Here is a 17837-nt window from a genome sequence, read left to right on the forward strand (position 1 = left end):
GAGGAAGCACTCTCCTTTTTAATGGGCCATATATAGCGTGAATTCAGATTAATGGTACCAAAACAAAGTTCTAAAATAAGTTATCGTAGTTAGTTAAGTAAAAACAGAAAAATGAATCCTATTTTTGAAATGTATGAAAATCTTAACCCATAAAGAATCAGCCTTGATGTAATATTTTTGTATTGGCTTTCGCTTGATCTAGAACATATATCACCAATAGTTTGCTGATCCAAAACATCGAGAATAGATGAAGAATAAATCAAAAATAAATTGATCCATTTGATGGTTAAAGTGGACAGCATTATGATTTTAAAAATAAATATTGATATCATATATTTCTAAGGCAGAAGAAGACAAAATAGAGAATCTTATAAATCAAGTCCTAATTCTGCAAATCTTGTCTTTTTTATTTAAAGCCTAAAAAATGTTAAAAATTTCATTAAACTATTTCAACATTTTCTTCAATTCTCATATTCAAGTAATCCTATATCCTTCAAGTTGTCTTATTTATCTTCGGTATAGTCCAATTAGCTTAAGCCCTTCACATCCTATATATATCTACACTTCTACACTCACTTCTCCAACACACAGCAAAAAACTCACTTCTTTTTAGTTTCTCCCATCCTTAGCGGAAGAAGAAAAAAAGAAAAGGAAGCCATGATTTCTTACCTATTAGCTCTGCTATTCCTTCCTCTATCTCTCACTTTCATTTTCTTCCTCCGTAAACGCGATTCGAATAGCAAGAAACTTCCACCAGGAACATCTGGATGGCCATTGTTAGGAGAAAATATGGAGTTTGCCTTATTAGGTCCTGAGAAATTCATCAAAAATAGAATGGAAAAGTACTCACCTCAAGTGTTCCAAACATCAATAATGGGAGAGAAAATGGCTGTGTTTTGTGGTGCACAAGGGAATAAGTTCTTATTCTCAAGTGAGAACAAACTTCTCACCTCCTGGTGGCCACAATCTATGAAAAAGGCATTGCTTTTCCCTGAATTTGCTGAGAGTTCATTGAAACAAGTATCCGCTTTACAACGCGGTTTTCTCCACGATATTCTCAAGCCTGAGGCACTAAAACAATACATTCCAGTTATGGATTCAATGGCCCGAGAACATGTAGATGAAAATTGGATTCCTAATAATGGAGTAGTCAAGGTTTTTCCATTGTCAAAAAAGTACACATTTGATTTGGCGTGTCGATTGTTCATGAATTTGGTAAATCCTGAGGAAATAAAAAGGTTGGCTGATCCTTTCACTCTTGTTACAAATGGAATATTTTCTATGCCTATTGATTTGCCCGGAACAGCTTATAATCGCGCTATCAAAGGCGGGAAAATGGTTAGGGATGAACTCATGAGGATCATTACACAGAGGAGAAAGGAATTACAAATGGAGAATAAAGAGATAATAGCAGGAGGCAGAGACTTGTTGTCAAAAATGTTGCTTGTTACTGATGAAAATGGACGGTTTATGAGTGAAATGGAGATCTCCAACAATATAATAGGAATGCTAGTGGCAAGCTTTGAGACTACTAGTAGTGCAGTCACTAGTGTTTTGAAGTACCTCGCTGAACTTCCCCACGTCTATTATCAAGTTTACAAAGGTAAATTAAACATGCTTGGAAAATGAAAATCTAAATGTTATATACTTAATTCATAAATAGGTAAAGTACTTAAATAGGTTGACAAATCTAACAACCTGTTTGACCAAGCTTCTCCTGGGAAGTATTTATGAGAAAAATGACTTCTTAAAATAAGCTGATGTTAGAAGCTTGGCCAAACAGGCTATACGTCAAATATATTCACATGACAAATGGTTGTTTGATGACAGAGCAAATGGCAATTGCAAAGTTGAAAGGAGAAGATGAGTTGCTAAGTTGGGAAGACATTGAGAAGATGAAGTATTCTTGGAATGTAGCTCGTGAATCACTAAGGCTAACTCCACCAGCTCAAGGAGCTTTTAGAGAAACAATCACTGATTGTACATATGCAGGTTTTACAATTCCAAAAGGGTGGAAGGTACAAAATTAAATATATCATTTTGTTACTAGCTATATGTGGTATGTAAGAAATTGACATATTTTTATTCTATATACAGACATTTTGGTCAGTGCACTCTACACATAAGAATCCGAAATACTTCTCTGATCCTGAAAAGTTTGATCCAACGAGGTTCGAGGGAAGTGGACCTGCACCCTACACGTTTATACCCTTCGGGGGAGGACCTCGGATGTGCCCTGGAAAAGAGTATGCTCGACTGGAAATACTAGTGTTGATGCACAATGTGGTTAAAAGGTTTAAACTTGAAAAGGTTATTCCTGATGAGGAGATTGTGTTCCATGCTTCTCCTGTGCCAAAGCATGGCCTTCCTGTTCGCCTTCTGCCTCACGGAAATTAACTGAATTTCATCAATCTCAGAAAGTGAATTATGTTCTTGTTTTAATTAGTTTGAGCAAAATTAAGATCTGAATAATTACAATAGTTGTATGACAATAAGTTGCATTCAAATTATGGGGATAAGCTTATATTTTGTTACCAATTTATATCAAGATAGCGTGAGTGAAATATCATTATGAGAATTCCTAGTGAATTTAGCGGGGCTCTAATGCGGATATCATGTGAGAAACCAAAAAGAAAAGAAAATACCAGTATTGTTGATTAGTTGAGAAACATCGCCTCGAAACACGCAAAAAATAGAAAGAATACATACTAGCTAGGGGCGTATCTAGGGGAGGTTCCATGGGGCACGTGAACCCATGCTCCCCGCCCTAAATCATATATAGTAATGTTATATTTTTAAAAAAAATATTTAAATATATGTGTGTGCACCCATGCTCAAAGTATTATATGATGTGATGGTTATTAAGTGTACCTCTCTAGGTGAGGTTGTGAGTTCAAATCTTATGTCAATCTTGTTGTTTTTTCCTATTTTTTCTAGAAGTATACGCCCATGGGAGATGGACGTGTCTGGTGTTATTTTTTGCATATTAATTAAGAACTTTTTCTTTTTATTTCTTTTTTTGTTTGGTTAATTCTTTCAAAATTTTCACAAATTGAAATTCCTATTTTTCTTTTGTCGCTGTAAAATCTTATATGATTAAACAAAATATGTATATTAAAACTAGTAGCAGTATATGATGTAGCATATAGTCAATAAGTTCAACTGATCTCAATATTTTCATGAAAAATAGATATAGATGTAAGAAGATTACTATTTAAAAAAATAAAAAATTGAACTTATAATTACAAAAATGCAATGGGTACGCAATCGTAAGAACTAAAGGTTGAACCCGTAAAATTTATATTCTGGATACACCTCTTCTTAACAGTGCACCATCCTGCCAAAATATTAGATCCGCCTCTAATATAGCTACATATTGTTTAAGCAGCCCGTTTAACTCTGCATCAACAATTGATTGATTATTACTTTGCCCCTTCTTCCCCGTTATTTTAAGTGACATTGTTTGACCAACTTAAAGTTTAAGAAAAAATAAATATATTTGAATCTTGAAACATATATTATAACACTTTTGACAATTATGAATTTAAACATAGCATAACATTTGTTTGACTATAAAATTTATCATCAAATAAAAAAAAGATTAAATTAAAATATTTGTAAATTTTAAAAAAAGATTAGTACTATAACAGTGTCTTTTAAATGGAGCATTTTTTGATCCACCTCTAAAATGCTCCACCTCTTACTGCAAATGGACGAAAATACGTAAAAACTAACGGCGTCCAGCTAAGGAGCACACGATGAAGCTCTCGTCGCTTCTTTCTGTAGTTAAGAGTGGTTTCACTCCCACCGCCCAACACTTGAACCATTTCCTCCTCTTCCTTTCTCGCTCCAAAAAATTCAAACTCATCATTCACTTAGTCAAATCAAATCAATTCAACGCTGACTCCAAGACCCGGATAATCTTCATACAAGCACTTGCCGAAGAGAACAGATTCGAAGAGGCACTTAAGCACTTGAAATCGAATAGTGCTACCCAGGTGTACAAAGATAAACGCCTATTTGATTCTTTAATTCAGGGCCTCTCTCAAACAAACCCCGGAAAGGCGCTTTCTTTACTGCAGGATTGCTCAGGGAAAGATGGTATTTTGCTCTCTTCTTACACTTTTTGTTCATTGATTCACTCTTTCTGCACTCGGGGAAGGATTGATGAAGCAATTCAAGTGTTAGAGTTAATGGCCCATGAGAAAATTAAATACCCATTTGATAATTTTGTGTGCAGTTTTGTGATTCATGGTTTCTTGAGTGTTGGAAAGGCTGAGCTCGCTGTTGAGTTCTTTGAAAATGCTGTGAATTCAGGTTGTTTAAAGCCCAACGTTATTACTTACACAATACTTGTGAGTGCTTATTGTAGGTTAGGTAGAATTGAGGAGGTTTCTAATTTGGGAATGTATGGATTAGAATTAGATGTTGTGTTTTACAGTAATTGGATGTATGGGTATTTTAGGGAAGGAGCAATTGAAGAGGCACTAAAAAGATATAATGAGATGGTGTGTACTAGGAGAATTGAGTTGGATACAATAGGCTATACAATACTTATTGATGGGTTCTCAAAGGAGGGACATGTGGAGAAAGCAGTTGGGTTCCTATACAGGATGAAAAAACATGGTCTTCAACCTAATTTGGTTACTCTAACAGCACTTGTATTAGGATTCTGCAAGAAGGGGAAAGTGCTTGATGCGTTTGCAGTGTTTAAGATGGTTGAGGATTTGCAGATTGAAGCAGATGAGTTTGTGTATGCAGTATTGATTGATGGTGTGTGCAGGATGGGTGACGTTGAGCGTGCGTTCAAATTGCTCGGTGAAGTGGAGAAGAAAGGCATAAAACCTAGTGTTGTCACATATAATACCATTATCAATGGATTGTGCAAAGCTGGGAGGATGAATGAGGCCTATGATGTGTCTAAGGGAATCCTCGGAGATGTTATCACGTATAGTACATTGTTACATGGTTATATTCAAGAAGAAAATGTCATGGGAATGCTAGAAACAAAAAAGAGAGTTGAAGCAGCTGATGTTTTTCTGGATGTTACTATGTGCAACTTGCTTATAAAAGCCCTATTTATGATGGGATTGTTTGAGGATGCTCTTGCCATATATAAGAAATTATCAGATATGGGCATCACTTCCAATTCTGTTACTTACGGTGCCATGATTGACGGTTACTTGAAAGTAGGAATGATAGATGAGGCACTTGAAATATTTGATGAATTTCGGAAGACATCTATACCTTCAGCTGCATGTTACAATTGCACCATTCAAGGGCTCTGTAGGAATGGCATGGCGGACATAGCAATTGAAGTATTCGTTGAACTAATTGATCGAGGTTTGCCTTCAAGTACAAGGATCTATATGACATTGATAAAAAAGATCTTTGAAGTTAAGGGTGCTCAGGGAGTTTTAGATTTGTTTCAGAGATTGGAAAGAGTTAAGCATGAAAATTTTGGTTCAATGTGTGAAGATGCTCTTTCTTTCCTGTGCAACAAAGGATTATTACAGGCTGCAGTCAATCTGCTAATTGTGATCCAAAGTAATGGTTTTGTTCTAAGCAAGAAATCCTACCATCTTTTAATGAAATCTCTTCTGTATGGTGGCCAAACCTTTTTGACTGGACTTCTTTTGACAACATTCCTAAAAAAGTATGGGATTTTTGAGCACAGGGCAAAGAAGATGCTTGTGTACTTCCTTTGCATTAAAAATGTAGAAACTGCACTTCGGTTTCTTACTATAGTGAAAGGCGACACATCTGAGGTGACCTTTTCTGCTGTAGTTTTGCGGACACTGACAAGAGGTGGACGATATCTGGATGCGTATAACCTTGTTATGGGAGCGAGAGATAAACTACCTCTCATGGATGTCGTTGACTACTCAATTGTTATTGACGGCCTTTGCAAAGGAGGAAATATTGACAGGGCATTAGATCTCTGTAATTTTGCCAAGAATAAGGGAATTTCTTTCAATATTGTAACCTATAACTCAGTTATCAATGGGTTGTGTCGTCAAGGGTGCATGGTTGAGGCTTTTCGGTTATTTGATTCTTTAGAAAGGAATGATATAGTTCCTTCAGAAATCACGTATAGTATACTCATTGATGCTTTGTCAAAAGAAGGTCTTTTAGCCGATGCTAGGAGGTTGTTTGAGGAAATGTTCCTGAAGAATCTTAGACCGAGTAATCGTATATACAATTCATTAATCGATGGATGCAGCAAGTTAGGTCAAATCCAGGAAACTTTGAAGCTTCTCCTTGATTTACAAGCTAAAGGCCTCACACCAGATGAATTCACTGTCAGTGCAGTACTTAACAGCTATTGTCAGAAGGGTGACATGGAGGAAGCTCTTGGGTTCTTTTCTGAGTTCAAAATGAAAGGCATACTACCTGATTTCTTGGGTTTCATGTACTTGGTGAGAGGCTTATGTGATAAAGGAAGGATGGAAGAATCCCGATGCATTTTGAGAGAGATGCTTCAATCAAAATCTGTCATTGATCTTCTTGGCAGAGTTGAAATCCAAATCGAGACAGAGTCTATTAGAAGTTTTCTTTCTCTATTGTGTGAGCGAGGAAGCATACAAGAGGCAGTTACTATTCTGAATGAAGTGGTATCCATGTTTTTCCCTGCTAGAAGGGGGTGTGGAGCTTGGAATTTATTAGGAAAAATCGAAGAGCCTTATAATGGGGGAGAGATGGATATAGACTCAAGATCACGTCAGAGTTGGATGCCTGAGAAGGCATCAAACAACCGTCATGACCAAGACACTCAAATAGCCCAGTTGCTCGACTTCAATTCTTACTATTCCTGTATTGCTTTATTGTGTTCAAAAGGGGAGTGTGATAAGGCTAATGAAGTGGCTAAAGTTATTACTGGTTTCACATAGAACATGATTGTCTTTTCAACAATATTAGCTAGCTTCTTTGTCAATGGTTTGAGAACAAAGAACCATACAAGAGCTATCTTAGGTATGTCTTTTGGTTGTCGAGATATCTAAGTGTGTCATTCATGTTTTATGTGACTCTTCAACTTGGCAAACCCATATATCTATTTCTAACAAACAATTCAAAATGATATTTTTATCTTTGTAGGTCATAATTTTTTTTTAAAAACTTTGTAGTGGTAGTTTATTCTATTGTTATTCCGAGTCTTTGCTTTAGAAGAATAAGTTAATCAATTTTATATTTTTAGCGTATTAAATGCTATTTTAATTTCTATTACTTCTAATTACATAAGTTCTTCCCTAAGTTACATTTTTAAATTCTAATGCAAGTATTTGAATTATGAACCAACTCTGAGTTAATATCCTATGCAGGAGGAAAACGAATTAAAGTAAGTAAAAGTAAGTTGGAAGCTTTTGTGAACCTCTGGATTCCTCCTTTACACCAAGAAGAGCAAATTTCAGAGGCTAAACCTATGTGCTTAAAAACTTTGCACGATGGACTTAGTAGCATTCTTTCTGAAGCAGAAGCTCAGGGGAATTTGGACATTCTTGCAAAGTCCATTTGAGACTTGGTGGCATTTTTATCTGCATTTTTGCAGACTACATGAAAGAGAAAATGTCTCATTGTCACTCCTCGTGTTATTGCGGAGGTTACTTTTTACTTCTTCATTCTAGTCAATCTATGTATTTCCAAAAATCGTTTATTTTCATTCTGACCGTACCCATGTGTACTGAGTTCAATAAGTATCTGGATTTTCAGGTCGCAAGCTCCATCACGGGAATGCTGTAACAAGGAATGCTGGATTTCTGATTGTTATTCCGGAAATGGATGGAATTTGCAATTTAGAAGTCATTTTGATGATTGGGAGATTGAAGATGTTAACCTTTTGCCTCAAAAGTTGAGTTCAGTGGTCATAATAGAAGAAAGGGAGGACTCAGTACAGTGGACAGCCAGTAGAGATGAGAAGTTCTCTGTTATATCCTGTTATAAAATGTTGCAAGTTCAAGGAGACATAGTAGATGAACAATGGCCAGCTAAAATAATCTGGAAGATCAAAGTGGGTTTGCGATGCGTGGTACTTTTCTTGTACTGTCATGTTCTTATGTCCTTTTTTATTTCTTGATTTATTTTAGCAATTTGTAACTATCCTGCTGCATACAATCACCTAATCGACTATGCAATAGCCAAGGAAAGATCATTAGTATTACAGGCGACAAGCCTCAAATCATATTAGTAGTAACATACATTTAGAATGCAACAGGCATTATTGTTTCACTTGCTGCTATTTCATGTTTTTGTTTCCGCATGAACTTAACATTTGAAAGAAGCTATTTTCTTCTGCATTATAACTCCAACCTTGTAATTATGGCCAATATTTTGGCTAGTGGAGTCCATCTCATATAAGCATAAGCCTATTTGCAAAGTAGTCTTTGTTGGCAATATTCTTTGGGACCCAAAAATATTGCATTGTGTAGTGGATATCATTTGCACAAGTTGTATCTTTTCTTTTACAACTAAGAGGCCAATGCTTTTTTGCCTATAAAAGGAAAGGCCATTGGTTCATTTTAAACACACCAACAAGACTTGTGTCTTTATTTCTTGTTTCTTCCTCTCCTCCTTTATTAAGAGTGTTTTGTATGAGAGTTAAGTATTGTGAAGCACTTGTGTGATCCCTTTCTTTGGAGTGATCTTGTGAGGTTATTCTCTTAGGGTATTTGGGATTAATTAGAGTATTTACTCTAATTTTGTACTCTTATTGGTATAGTGAAATTGCTCCTCTCCGCTTGTGGACGTAGGTTATACTGACCGAATCACATTAAATTGGTGTCTTCTTTATCTACATTAATTGTCGTTATTATCAACTTGCATTGTCTTTGTTACTGTCATTGTAACATTGTTTGGCTAAATTCCGCACTACCCGAGTTCCCGATCTTAACAAACCTATATACTTGCAGCATCTCTGATTGAGTAGTAGAATATTAATCTCTTTGCTGTGGTTAGAAGAGCTCCTCATGAATTCAAAATCGCTTGCTTATAGGTCAGTTTCTTGATTCAGATTTGCTTTTTTTTTTTTCTTAATAGAATTTTTTAGCATTTTAAGCAAAAGAAGGTTTGCACGTCTGCGTAAGCCATGAGGCTGGGGAGGCTTTCAGACTATTGCATCACCGTATTGATGATTGGCAGTAGATTGAGTGCTTTTGTCTGTTTACTGAAATAAAGACGACTTACTTCTATGTTGAGTTCTATCTTTTGTTTTTTGCTAGCTTAGGGGAGTTATTGTTCGTAATGATTATACAATCTGAGTAAGAGAGAATAGATGGGTATTTAGTGCTGAATAAGAGATGGGTATTTAGTGCTGAATAAGAGAGAATAGATGGGTATTTAGTGCTGAATAAGAGAGAATAGATGGGTATTCGAATTTGATGCACGAAAACACACTGTTTAACACAGCAGATTTCCAAATGCTCAAAATGTACAAAGTGGGTATTCGATACACTGAGATTTGGATACCATTTAACTGATCTTATGCCGCTCTTAAAATATGGCTGTGCGGAAACATCAAGATTTGTTCAATGAAATAGATAAACTGCAAGATGGATATAATGGCTAATAAGAGAAAGAAAATCTTTGGAAAACATCTTGTACCGTAAAGGCAACAATGGTTTTCTTTCTGTTTTTCACAGGCTCTCTGGGAATAACAATGTAGCAAATTCTTGAGGGCAAGGAGCATAGCATCTAAATTACCGGCTGTGCAGAAGATGTAATTACTAATTTTAGCTATGGTAACAAATGCAGATAAATAACCTGTCAACTTTAGAATTGCAGTATGTATGTTATCATTCAAAAAAAAAAAACTTTGAAATTGCAGGATGTAACAGCTTTCTTCCCTTCTGATAGGAATCCTATCCCTTCTATGCTGGTTTTGGCAACAGAGAAACAGATAAGATCAGCTACCTCAAGGTTGGAATAACCTAAAGGAAATATCTTCACCGTCAACCCAAAGGTACGTTGTCAACTGTCATTGTCAACTGCGAAGGAACTTTGCATATAACTTTGTTAAAGAAAGTTTCTGATGATATTTTTATAATCTACAGGGTCAAACTGTCGTAAATTGCTACATAGATACAAAATCATATACCTCTCTTCGTAGTATTGTCGATGGCACATTTCCAGCCATTTCCTCATGTGAGCAGGTTTTATTTTTCCATTTTTTTGTATTGGATGGATGATTTTTGGCTATTTAGCACGTGATAGAGTAAGCTAGAGGTTTGTGATTTCTTGTGCTTCATTTTTTTTCCATCTGCAATGAGATACAGGGTGTAATTAGATTTCTTGAAGTGGAGTATAAGAGTCACTTAAACCACTTAAACCATCATGTTCACTTTAACAACTAACCATTTTTGTCTATTTTGTCATCAATGTTTCCTCTATTTAGAGACTTAAACTCCCTCTACATGATACCTAGAACATTGTCACACGAGTGAACAGTTAGCTACTCAGAATTAAGAAGCTTTGTTTTTGTTATAAAAATTGCTGGCTTGATGTCCTTGATTTGATTCATGAAGAAGAGGTGGGAAATTCTATTAATATCAAGGACCCCGTGATCCTGATTCAGTATTAGCATCAAGGTTAGCGATATCGTTTTCCAAGGGAAATTTTTTAGAACCATTCAGTTGCCCCCCTCTGCCTTCAGTGTTGTTGCTGTAGTGTTTCTTTTTTTTGGTTGGGGGGGGGGGGGGGGGTTGTGATTAATATCATTATCGAACTTGGGATTGAGGCATAATTGTTGTTGTGTTATCATTATCCCAACTTTTTGGGTAGCAGCCACTTTTTAAGAGTGTCCCTTCTGCTACACTCTCTACGGGGACAAGGCTGGATAAAATACTGTTTAAATACTTAAATCAATTATAAGTCCAAGATGTATGGAGCAACAGGATATATGATTACTTCTTTATTTCACATGGTACAAATCTTTTGCATGAGAATGAAATGCAATTACATTTATAATGCAAAATTTCATATTATCTCTATTTAATAACACAAAATATGTTGGGCACTTATTCACAATCGGATGATTTAATTATGCGGATGATGCTGCAATGTGACTTTGAACCACATGGACTCCGTCACTCCATGTGTACCAACCAAAGGCAAACTCATTTCTCCTTTCAACACTTTGTGCTCTAACTGTTATATTGAAGCTAAGTTTCTCTCCCAACTTGCTGAAGCGTAAAGTTTTCGGAATGATGTCAACAACATATCCAGGAGGTGATCTCATAGCTAAAATGTAAGTAGAATTGTCTTTTCCAACATTTGTAACAACTCTTCTGACGGTCCTGGATCCTTTGATGTTAGCTATTGCAAGTGATGGATAGTTAAGGTTACTTGCTTCTGGTACTTCCTCAGGACAATTGAACGAGGAATCTAGGCTTATGTTTTGACTACAAAGATAGAGAAGATAATCCTCATACGTTGCATCATAAATGAGTCCAGGATCTACTGCTCTTGATGGTCGGAAATGGCCTGCTCCGTATTCAAAGGGGTTTGCATCATTACCAGTGGCATTTGTTATTGGTCTACCAACCACATTATTGATTGTTGCTGCAGTATGAGGAAAACAAATGTCTGAGAAATTCTTTAGAAAAAAATAACAAGGACAATTCTTTACGAGAAGCTGAGTAAAGCATTACATGTTGTCATTAGAGCTGATCTGATTGCAGCACTGCTCCAATCTGGATGAATGGATTTTAAGAGTGCAATTACAGCTGAAACATGTGGGCAAGACATGGATGTCCCAGACTGCATGTTATACTTAACAACTCGACGATCCTCTGGCAATTTCAAGGGGGAGGATGCTTCACTCCATGCGGCTAGTATGTTTAATCCAGGAGCAGTTATATCTGGCTGCAATTAATGTAAAAGTATTGTTCAGAAAGAGTTTACTTGCCTTCTATACACTGTCGGTGTAAAAACGTTTTAGTGGAAATTGTTCGTAAAAGGTTACTAGTACTCTGGAAAATAAGGCAGGTTGTTTGCTAAAATACTCCTTTTTTAGTGCTGATATATATTACCTTGAGAATGTTAGGATCTACTATATTTGGTCCTTTGGAAGTGAAAGGAGCCATGACTGATGCTGGCTTGGTACCAATCAATGTTTGCCCTGGGAGAAGTGTTGCCATTGGATTTTTTTCAGTCTGTATATATGTTCGGATTGTATTTAGGCCATATGAAAAAGCAACTGTTGTGGAATCCAAAAAAGGGGTGACTTGTATTTCATTAAATGGAGTTCCTAAAATAGCTGCGACACCTCCAGCTCTTTTCACCTCCATTGATGCCTGCATACTACTGCCCCTGCAGAGGACAACTTTTCCTCAGTGAAATGGAGAAGAAAGGCATAAAACCTAGTGTTGTTACATATAATACCATTATCAATGGATTGTGCAAAGCCGGGAAGGATGAATGAGGCCGATGATGTGTCTAAGGGAATCCTCGGAGATGTTATCACGTATAGTACATTGTTACATGGTTATATTCAAGAAGAAAATGTCATGGGAATGCTTGAGACAAAAAAAAGAGTTGAAGCAGCTGATGTTTTTCTCGATGTTACTATGTGCAACTTGCTTATAAAAGCCTTATTTATGAAGACATCTATACCTTCAGCTGCATGTTACAATTGCACCATTCAAGGGCTCTGTAGGAATGGCCTGGCGGACATAGCAATTGAAGTATTCGTTGAACTAATTGATCGAGGTTTGCCTTTTATTACAAGGATCTATATGACATTGATAAAAAAGATCTTTGAAGTTAAGGGTGCTCAGGGAATTTTAGATTTGTTTCAGAGATTGGAAAGAGTTGAGCATGAAAGATTTGGTTCAATGTGTGAATATGCTGTTTCTTTCCTGTGCAACAAAGCATTATTAGAGGGGAGTCTATTATTCAATAAAGTCTCTTTTACACGCATATCAAGATAATCTTTTACAAGCATATCAAGATAATATACATCTATTTTTCTCTATCTCTAAAAGTTGTTCAAAGTTTTTATTTGGTTCAAAAGTTCTACGTAAGTGTTGGTTCGGAATTGAAGGCGAGCTTTTTGGTAAGCCTTTAACCGAGCCCGGATTTACTATCGTCACTGATTTGGCAGTTTATTTTGTTTTTCTTATTTGGTTATCTAACATCATAAATTATTTGCATTGAATTAAATCATTTATCTTTAAAATCACATATAAATTCAATTGTTATTTATTTTTAAGGGTAAACAAATACGTATTTGATGTTTAAATATAATACTAAATTTATCGCCACACAGTAAAAATAATCCAAACACGACAAGCCAATATAATGAGGATAGGTGTTGGACTTTGCATTTGCACGTAACAGGCTCAAAGGAATCTCCCGATTTATTCTGCCACGTTGCTACTGTGGTTGCTTTCGTGTGTAAATTACTTGTCTCATCAGTGTGTATTTCTCGGATAATATTTGCCACCAATTATCTACTAGGCTACGAGCTGTGTGCCCACCGTTCCTCACGCCCAAAGGCAAAGAGAAAAAGAAATACACACACAAAGCTAAGTAAAATAGGTACTTAACGTAACGTAAATATAAAAGAAAACGACCTCCGATAATGAGACTCAGTCGAGTCATTTCTCTAGACAATTATTATTCCACTTTGCATGTTGTGGTTCATATATTTGTAGTGTGTACTGCTTTACTTAAACAATTTTATAAAATATTTATCATTTTAGAATTTTTTTTTAAAAATTTCGACTGTACCACACAAAGAAAACATTTTGTTATAAATAAAAATAATTTAATCAAATTAATGATAAATAAGTTTTTAATAGATATGCCAAAACGTTAAACGATAAATAACAAGTATAGAGGCATGGTAGTATTCAGTATGCGATAATGACTATTTGTCAAAGCTTTTAAGACTCGGCGAATAGACGCCTAATACTAAATTGATTGCTTGGTTTTATTTTCTCCCTTTTACTTTAAACCCCCAAGAGTGGGTGTCTAAATCAAGATCTAGTTGAGGTATTATATTTTTCAAAAGTCAAAATGTAACGACCCGATCGATCGTTTTGAGCTCTAGCGCATCGTTCGACGGCTTGAGTTCTCGAGTTGCTCAATTTCATGTATTACGACTTGTACGTATGGTCGGAATCGAATTTCGGGAAATTCAGAGTTGATTCGGATGGAAAATTTTAATTTTGGAAGCTTTAAGTTGGATGAATTGACTAAGGTTTGACTTTTGAGCAAACGATCTCTGAATCGGGATTTAAAGGTTTCAATAGGTTCATATAATGATTTCGTACTTGGGCGTATGTTCGGATTGAGTATCGGGTGGTCAGGAAGCATTTCGGTACTTATTATGGAAGGCTGGCATTTTGAAGGGTTAAGAATTTCATAAGTTGGGTTTGAAGTGGATTTTTATGTTATCGATGCCTGTTTGGGGTTCCGAGCCTTGGAATAGGTTTGTGTCGTGATTTGTGGCATGTACGTAAAGTTTGGCGACATTCCGGAATGTTTTGATATGATTCGGATGCGTTCGTCGAAGTTTGGAAGTTTGAAAGTTTAAAGAAGGATTATGATCGTTGATTCGTAGTTTTGATGTTGTTTGGTGCGATTTGAGACCTCGAGCAGGTTCGTTTCATGTTTTGGGATGTGTTGGTATGTTTGGATAGGATCCCGGGGGCCTCGGGTTTGAAACAGATTGAAATTTGGATTCGAGAAAATGCTGAAGACTGCTAAAGTCTGGTGTCATCTCACCTGCGGGTGGTTTGGTCGCAGGTGCGGACATGCATGTGCGAGGGAGGTCGTCGTAGAAGCGGAGAAGGCCAGCCAGGAGAAGGGCCGAAGGTGCGGAGCTTTGGTCGGCATCTGCGCAAGCGCAGAAGCGAAACGTTGGGCGCAAAAGCGGAAGAGGCTCACACATGCTGTCACAACCCAAACTCCCTCTGTATAACGTCGTGACGACACCTAGTCTCTACGACTAAGTAAGCCTAACAAATTACGGAAAATAACAAAACGAAAGTAAAACTTGGCAACTAACAACAATGGATAACTGAATAACTAGTAACAATGTCGCTCGGCGTGTACACTAACCAATACTCTATAAATACAATGTATTTCCAAAACCCGAAACATCGTAAGCCACAAGCTACAGAAGAAAACTAGTATCTCTATACACCAGAGTCTAATAAAAGAAGTACGGAAGGCAAATGACGTAGGAGAGAATAAAGGGGAACTCCGAGGTCTGCGGATGCGGCAGATGTACTTTGAAGTCTCTGTACAGCAGCAAGCACTCTTAGCAAATAACGGGGCTCATAAGAAGTACCTGGATCTGCACACAAAACATGTGTAGAAGAGTACACCACAACGGCACCCAGTAAGTGCCAAGCCTAACCTTGGTAGAGTAGTGACGAGTTCAGGTCAGGCCCACTGGTATATAATAAATAAAGCATGAGAATATAACAGTATAATAAGAGACTAGAATTTAACAAAATGAAAACATAGCGAAATAACAATGCAACACACAGGGATAAATAGCAGAGGATCTCCCGAGATACCGTCTCGTAGTCCCAGAATAAATATGCAAGGAGAACTCCCGAGGTACCGCCTCGTAGTCTCAAAAGTATATATACAAGGAGAACTCCCAAGGTACCACCTCGTAGTCTCAAAAGTAAATGTGCAAGGAGAGCTCCCTAGGTACCGCCTCGTAGTCTCAAAAGTAAATGTGCAGGGAGAACTCCCGAGGAACCGCCTCATAGTCTCAAAAGTAAATGTGCAGGGAGAACTCCCGAGGAACCGCCTCGTAGTCTCAAAAGTAAATGTGTAGGGAGAACTCCCGTGGAACTACCTCGTAGTCTCAAAAGTAAATCTGCAGAGAGAACTCCCGAGGAACCGCCTCGTAGTCTCAAAAGTAAACACACATCTCAACCGATAAATACCACAGTTAACAACAAGAATCTACAGTTAAGACTGATAAAGAACAAGGAAAAGCAGGAAATCAACTAGGCATGTTGCACAGAGTTCAAATAAGCATTTAAAGAACGTAGACATGCAATATTAGACTAAACAGGATAACTACACATATTGGTATAACTCAATTAAGAATGAGAATAGGTTACTACTCAGAACAAATCGGGTTTTACAACAAATAGCTTGTGAACGCACTCGTCACCTCACGTACACGACACTCACATATGACGACAGTACCAAATCCTAAGGGGATTTCCCCCCATAAGGTTAGGCAAGCCACTTACCTCGAACCAAGCTTAATCAATCAGTAAGAATGCCCTTTCCTCGATTATCCGACTTCAAATAATCTAGCCAAAAACAATTACATATCATAAATACAACTATAATAGACTAATCTAATTAATGAAACCAAAACTTTAACAAAAATTCTGAAATCCGTCCTAAAAGGTCGACCTGGGCCCACGTCTCGGAATCGGGCAAAAATCACAAAATTCGAAATCCCATTCACTCACGAGTCCAACCATACCAAATTTATTAAAACCGACCATAAATGACCACTCAAAACCCAAAATCAAACTCTTCAAATCCCTAGCCTCAAACTCCAAAATTCCACCTTAAATACACACTAACTAGGTGGAAAAATAAATGGGGAAGCAAGATTAGTTTTCAAAAAGAAGCACAAGGGACTTACCTCACGAAATCCCTAGAAAATGCTCTCAAGAAATCGTCAACCCGAGCTCAAAAATGAAGAAAATGGCCAAAAATCTTGAAGCCTCGTTTAAAAAGGTTCTGCCCAGGCATTTACACATCTACGGACCAGCAATCGCACCTGCGACGCCGCACATGCAAAATTTTCATTGCAGGTGCGAAAATGACTTAAGGAGCCTGGGTCCGTATCTGCGAGCAAGGGGCCGCACCTGCGCACCCGCTCCTACAGATATCTTCCTCTTCTGCGATCCTCACGCTCCAAGCCCCGTCCGCTTCTGCGCTCCATCTTCCACAGCTGCGGCTCCGCTTCTGCGGGCTAATCTCGCACCTACTCCCACAGACCAAGCTTGACCAAACCGAATCTGCGCTCCTCCTTCCGCACGTGCGAGTCCGCACCTACGGTCTCCCCACCGCAGGTGCAAAAACACCAGAAATAAGGAAACTTCAGCAATTTGCATAAGTCCAAATTCAATCTGTTAAGCATCCAAAACACACCCGAGGCCTCCGGGACCTCAACCAAATATATCAACAAGTCCTAAAATACTACGAACTTAGTCGAGCCCTCAAAACACGTCAAACAACAACAAAAACACGAATCACCCTCCAATTCAAACTTAATGAACTTCAAACTTCAAATTTTTACAATCGATGCCGAAACCTATCAAACCACCCCCGATTGACCTCAAATTTTGCACACAAGCCATATTCAATATTACGAACCTACACCAACTTCCGGAATCAGAATTCGACCCGATATCAAAAAGTCCACTTCTGGTCAAAGTCTCAAAAAATTCGATTTTCGTCATTTCAAGCCTAAATCAGCTACATACCTCAAATTCACAGCCCAGACATGCTCCTAAGTCCAAAATCACCCAACGGAGCTAACGGAACCGACAGAACTCCATTCTAAAGTTGTCTTTACACAGTTCCGTCTACGGTCAAAATCCTAAGACTTAAACTTTCGTTTTAGGGACTAAGTGTCCCAAATCACTCTAAAACCACAACAAAACCTCCCGGCAAGTCACATTAGCAGAAAACGATATGGGGAAAGTAGTAAATAGGGGATCAGGGCTAATATACTCAAAACGACCGGCTGGGTCATTACATCCTCCCCCTCTTAAAAAAATCGTTCGTCCTCGAACGAGCATAGAGACATACCTAAAGTGGTGAAAAGATGAGGATAGCAGCTGCACATA

The 17837-nt window shown here is 37.5% G+C and overlaps 4 protein-coding genes across 8 annotated transcripts; 3 read left to right on the forward strand and 1 right to left on the reverse strand.

Moving 5' to 3' along the window:
• Positions 1–657: 657 nt before the first annotated feature.
• Positions 658–2538, forward strand: LOC104112489 (beta-amyrin 6-beta-monooxygenase-like). The gene is made up of 3 exons (XM_009622425.4): positions 658–1603; positions 1831–2018; positions 2098–2538. Exons 1-3 carry the CDS (start codon positions 658–660, stop codon positions 2395–2397), a joined length of 1434 nt encoding a protein of 477 aa, XP_009620720.1. The 3' UTR covers positions 2398–2538.
• Positions 2539–3692: 1154 nt separating this feature from the next.
• Positions 3693–6952, forward strand: LOC138891348 (pentatricopeptide repeat-containing protein At5g57250, mitochondrial). Its single transcript, XM_070195458.1, has one exon. The coding sequence runs from the start codon at positions 3759–3761 to the stop codon at positions 6888–6890; it is 3132 nt and encodes a 1043-aa protein (XP_070051559.1). The 5' UTR covers positions 3693–3758; the 3' UTR covers positions 6891–6952.
• Positions 6953–7319: 367 nt separating this feature from the next.
• On the forward strand, positions 7320–10318 carry LOC104112491 (uncharacterized). Of its 4 annotated transcripts, none has more exons than XR_011413912.1 (5): positions 7320–7597; positions 7708–8023; positions 9633–9731; positions 9818–9952; positions 10044–10318. XR_011413912.1 is itself a non-coding variant. In XM_009622427.4 (4 exons), the coding sequence occupies exons 1-3, from the start codon at positions 7443–7445 to the stop codon at positions 9922–9924; spliced, it is 549 nt and encodes a 182-aa protein (XP_009620722.3). In that variant the 5' UTR covers positions 7320–7442; the 3' UTR covers positions 9925–9952; positions 10044–10318. The 4 variants fall into 4 exon arrangements, 1 of the variants encoding a protein (XP_009620722.3); XR_011413913.1 differs by having other exon boundaries at positions 9633–9709; XR_011413914.1 differs by having other exon boundaries at positions 9633–9709; positions 9847–9952.
• Positions 10319–10870: 552 nt separating this feature from the next.
• On the reverse strand, positions 10871–12939 carry LOC104112490 (subtilisin-like protease SBT5.6). Of its 2 annotated transcripts, none has more exons than XM_018776478.3 (4): positions 12604–12939; positions 12021–12300; positions 11640–11853; positions 10871–11550 (listed from the first exon to the last, which is right to left on the reverse strand). In XM_018776478.3, the coding sequence occupies exons 2-4, from the start codon at positions 12288–12290 to the stop codon at positions 11030–11032; spliced, it is 1005 nt and encodes a 334-aa protein (XP_018631994.1). In that variant the 5' UTR covers positions 12291–12300; positions 12604–12939; the 3' UTR covers positions 10871–11029. The 2 variants fall into 2 exon arrangements, with proteins under 2 accessions (XP_018631994.1, XP_033516229.1); XM_033660338.2 differs by having other exon boundaries at positions 12373–12939.
• Positions 12940–17837: the final 4898 nt, after the last annotated feature.

This window comes from Nicotiana tomentosiformis, chromosome 2, assembly GCF_000390325.3.
Source record: "Nicotiana tomentosiformis chromosome 2, ASM39032v3, whole genome shotgun sequence".
In the NCBI taxonomy this organism is placed as follows: Eukaryota; Viridiplantae; Streptophyta; class Magnoliopsida; order Solanales; family Solanaceae; genus Nicotiana; species Nicotiana tomentosiformis.

Bases quoted from the DNA above. Each gene is read 5' to 3' on its own strand.
- LOC138891348 (XM_070195458.1), top strand. From the start codon at position 3,759: ATGAAGCTCTCGTCGCTTCTTTCTGTAGTTAAGAGTGGTTTCACTCCC.
- LOC104112491 (XM_009622427.4), top strand. From the start codon at position 7,443: ATGGACTTAGTAGCATTCTTTCTGAAGCAGAAGCTCAGGGGAATTTGG. The intron at 7,598-7,707 runs GTTACTTTTTAC...CTGGATTTTCAG, and splicing joins CTCCTCGTGTTATTGCGGAG to GTCGCAAGCTCCATCACGGG. The intron at 8,024-9,846 runs GTACTTTTCTTG...CCCTTCTGATAG, and splicing joins AAGTGGGTTTGCGATGCGTG to GAATCCTATCCCTTCTATGC.
- LOC104112490 (XM_018776478.3), bottom strand. From the start codon at position 12,290: ATGCAGGCATCAATGGAGGTGAAAAGAGCTGGAGGTGTCGCAGCTATT. The intron at 11,854-12,020 runs GTAATATATATC...CATTAATTGCAG, and splicing joins TAGATCCTAACATTCTCAAG to CCAGATATAACTGCTCCTGG. The intron at 11,551-11,639 runs GTAATGCTTTAC...CTCATACTGCAG, and splicing joins ATCAGCTCTAATGACAACAT to CAACAATCAATAATGTGGTT.
- LOC104112489 (XM_009622425.4), top strand. From the start codon at position 658: ATGATTTCTTACCTATTAGCTCTGCTATTCCTTCCTCTATCTCTCACT. The intron at 1,604-1,830 runs GTAAATTAAACA...GTTTGATGACAG, and splicing joins CTATTATCAAGTTTACAAAG to AGCAAATGGCAATTGCAAAG. The intron at 2,019-2,097 runs GTACAAAATTAA...TTCTATATACAG, and splicing joins CAATTCCAAAAGGGTGGAAG to ACATTTTGGTCAGTGCACTC.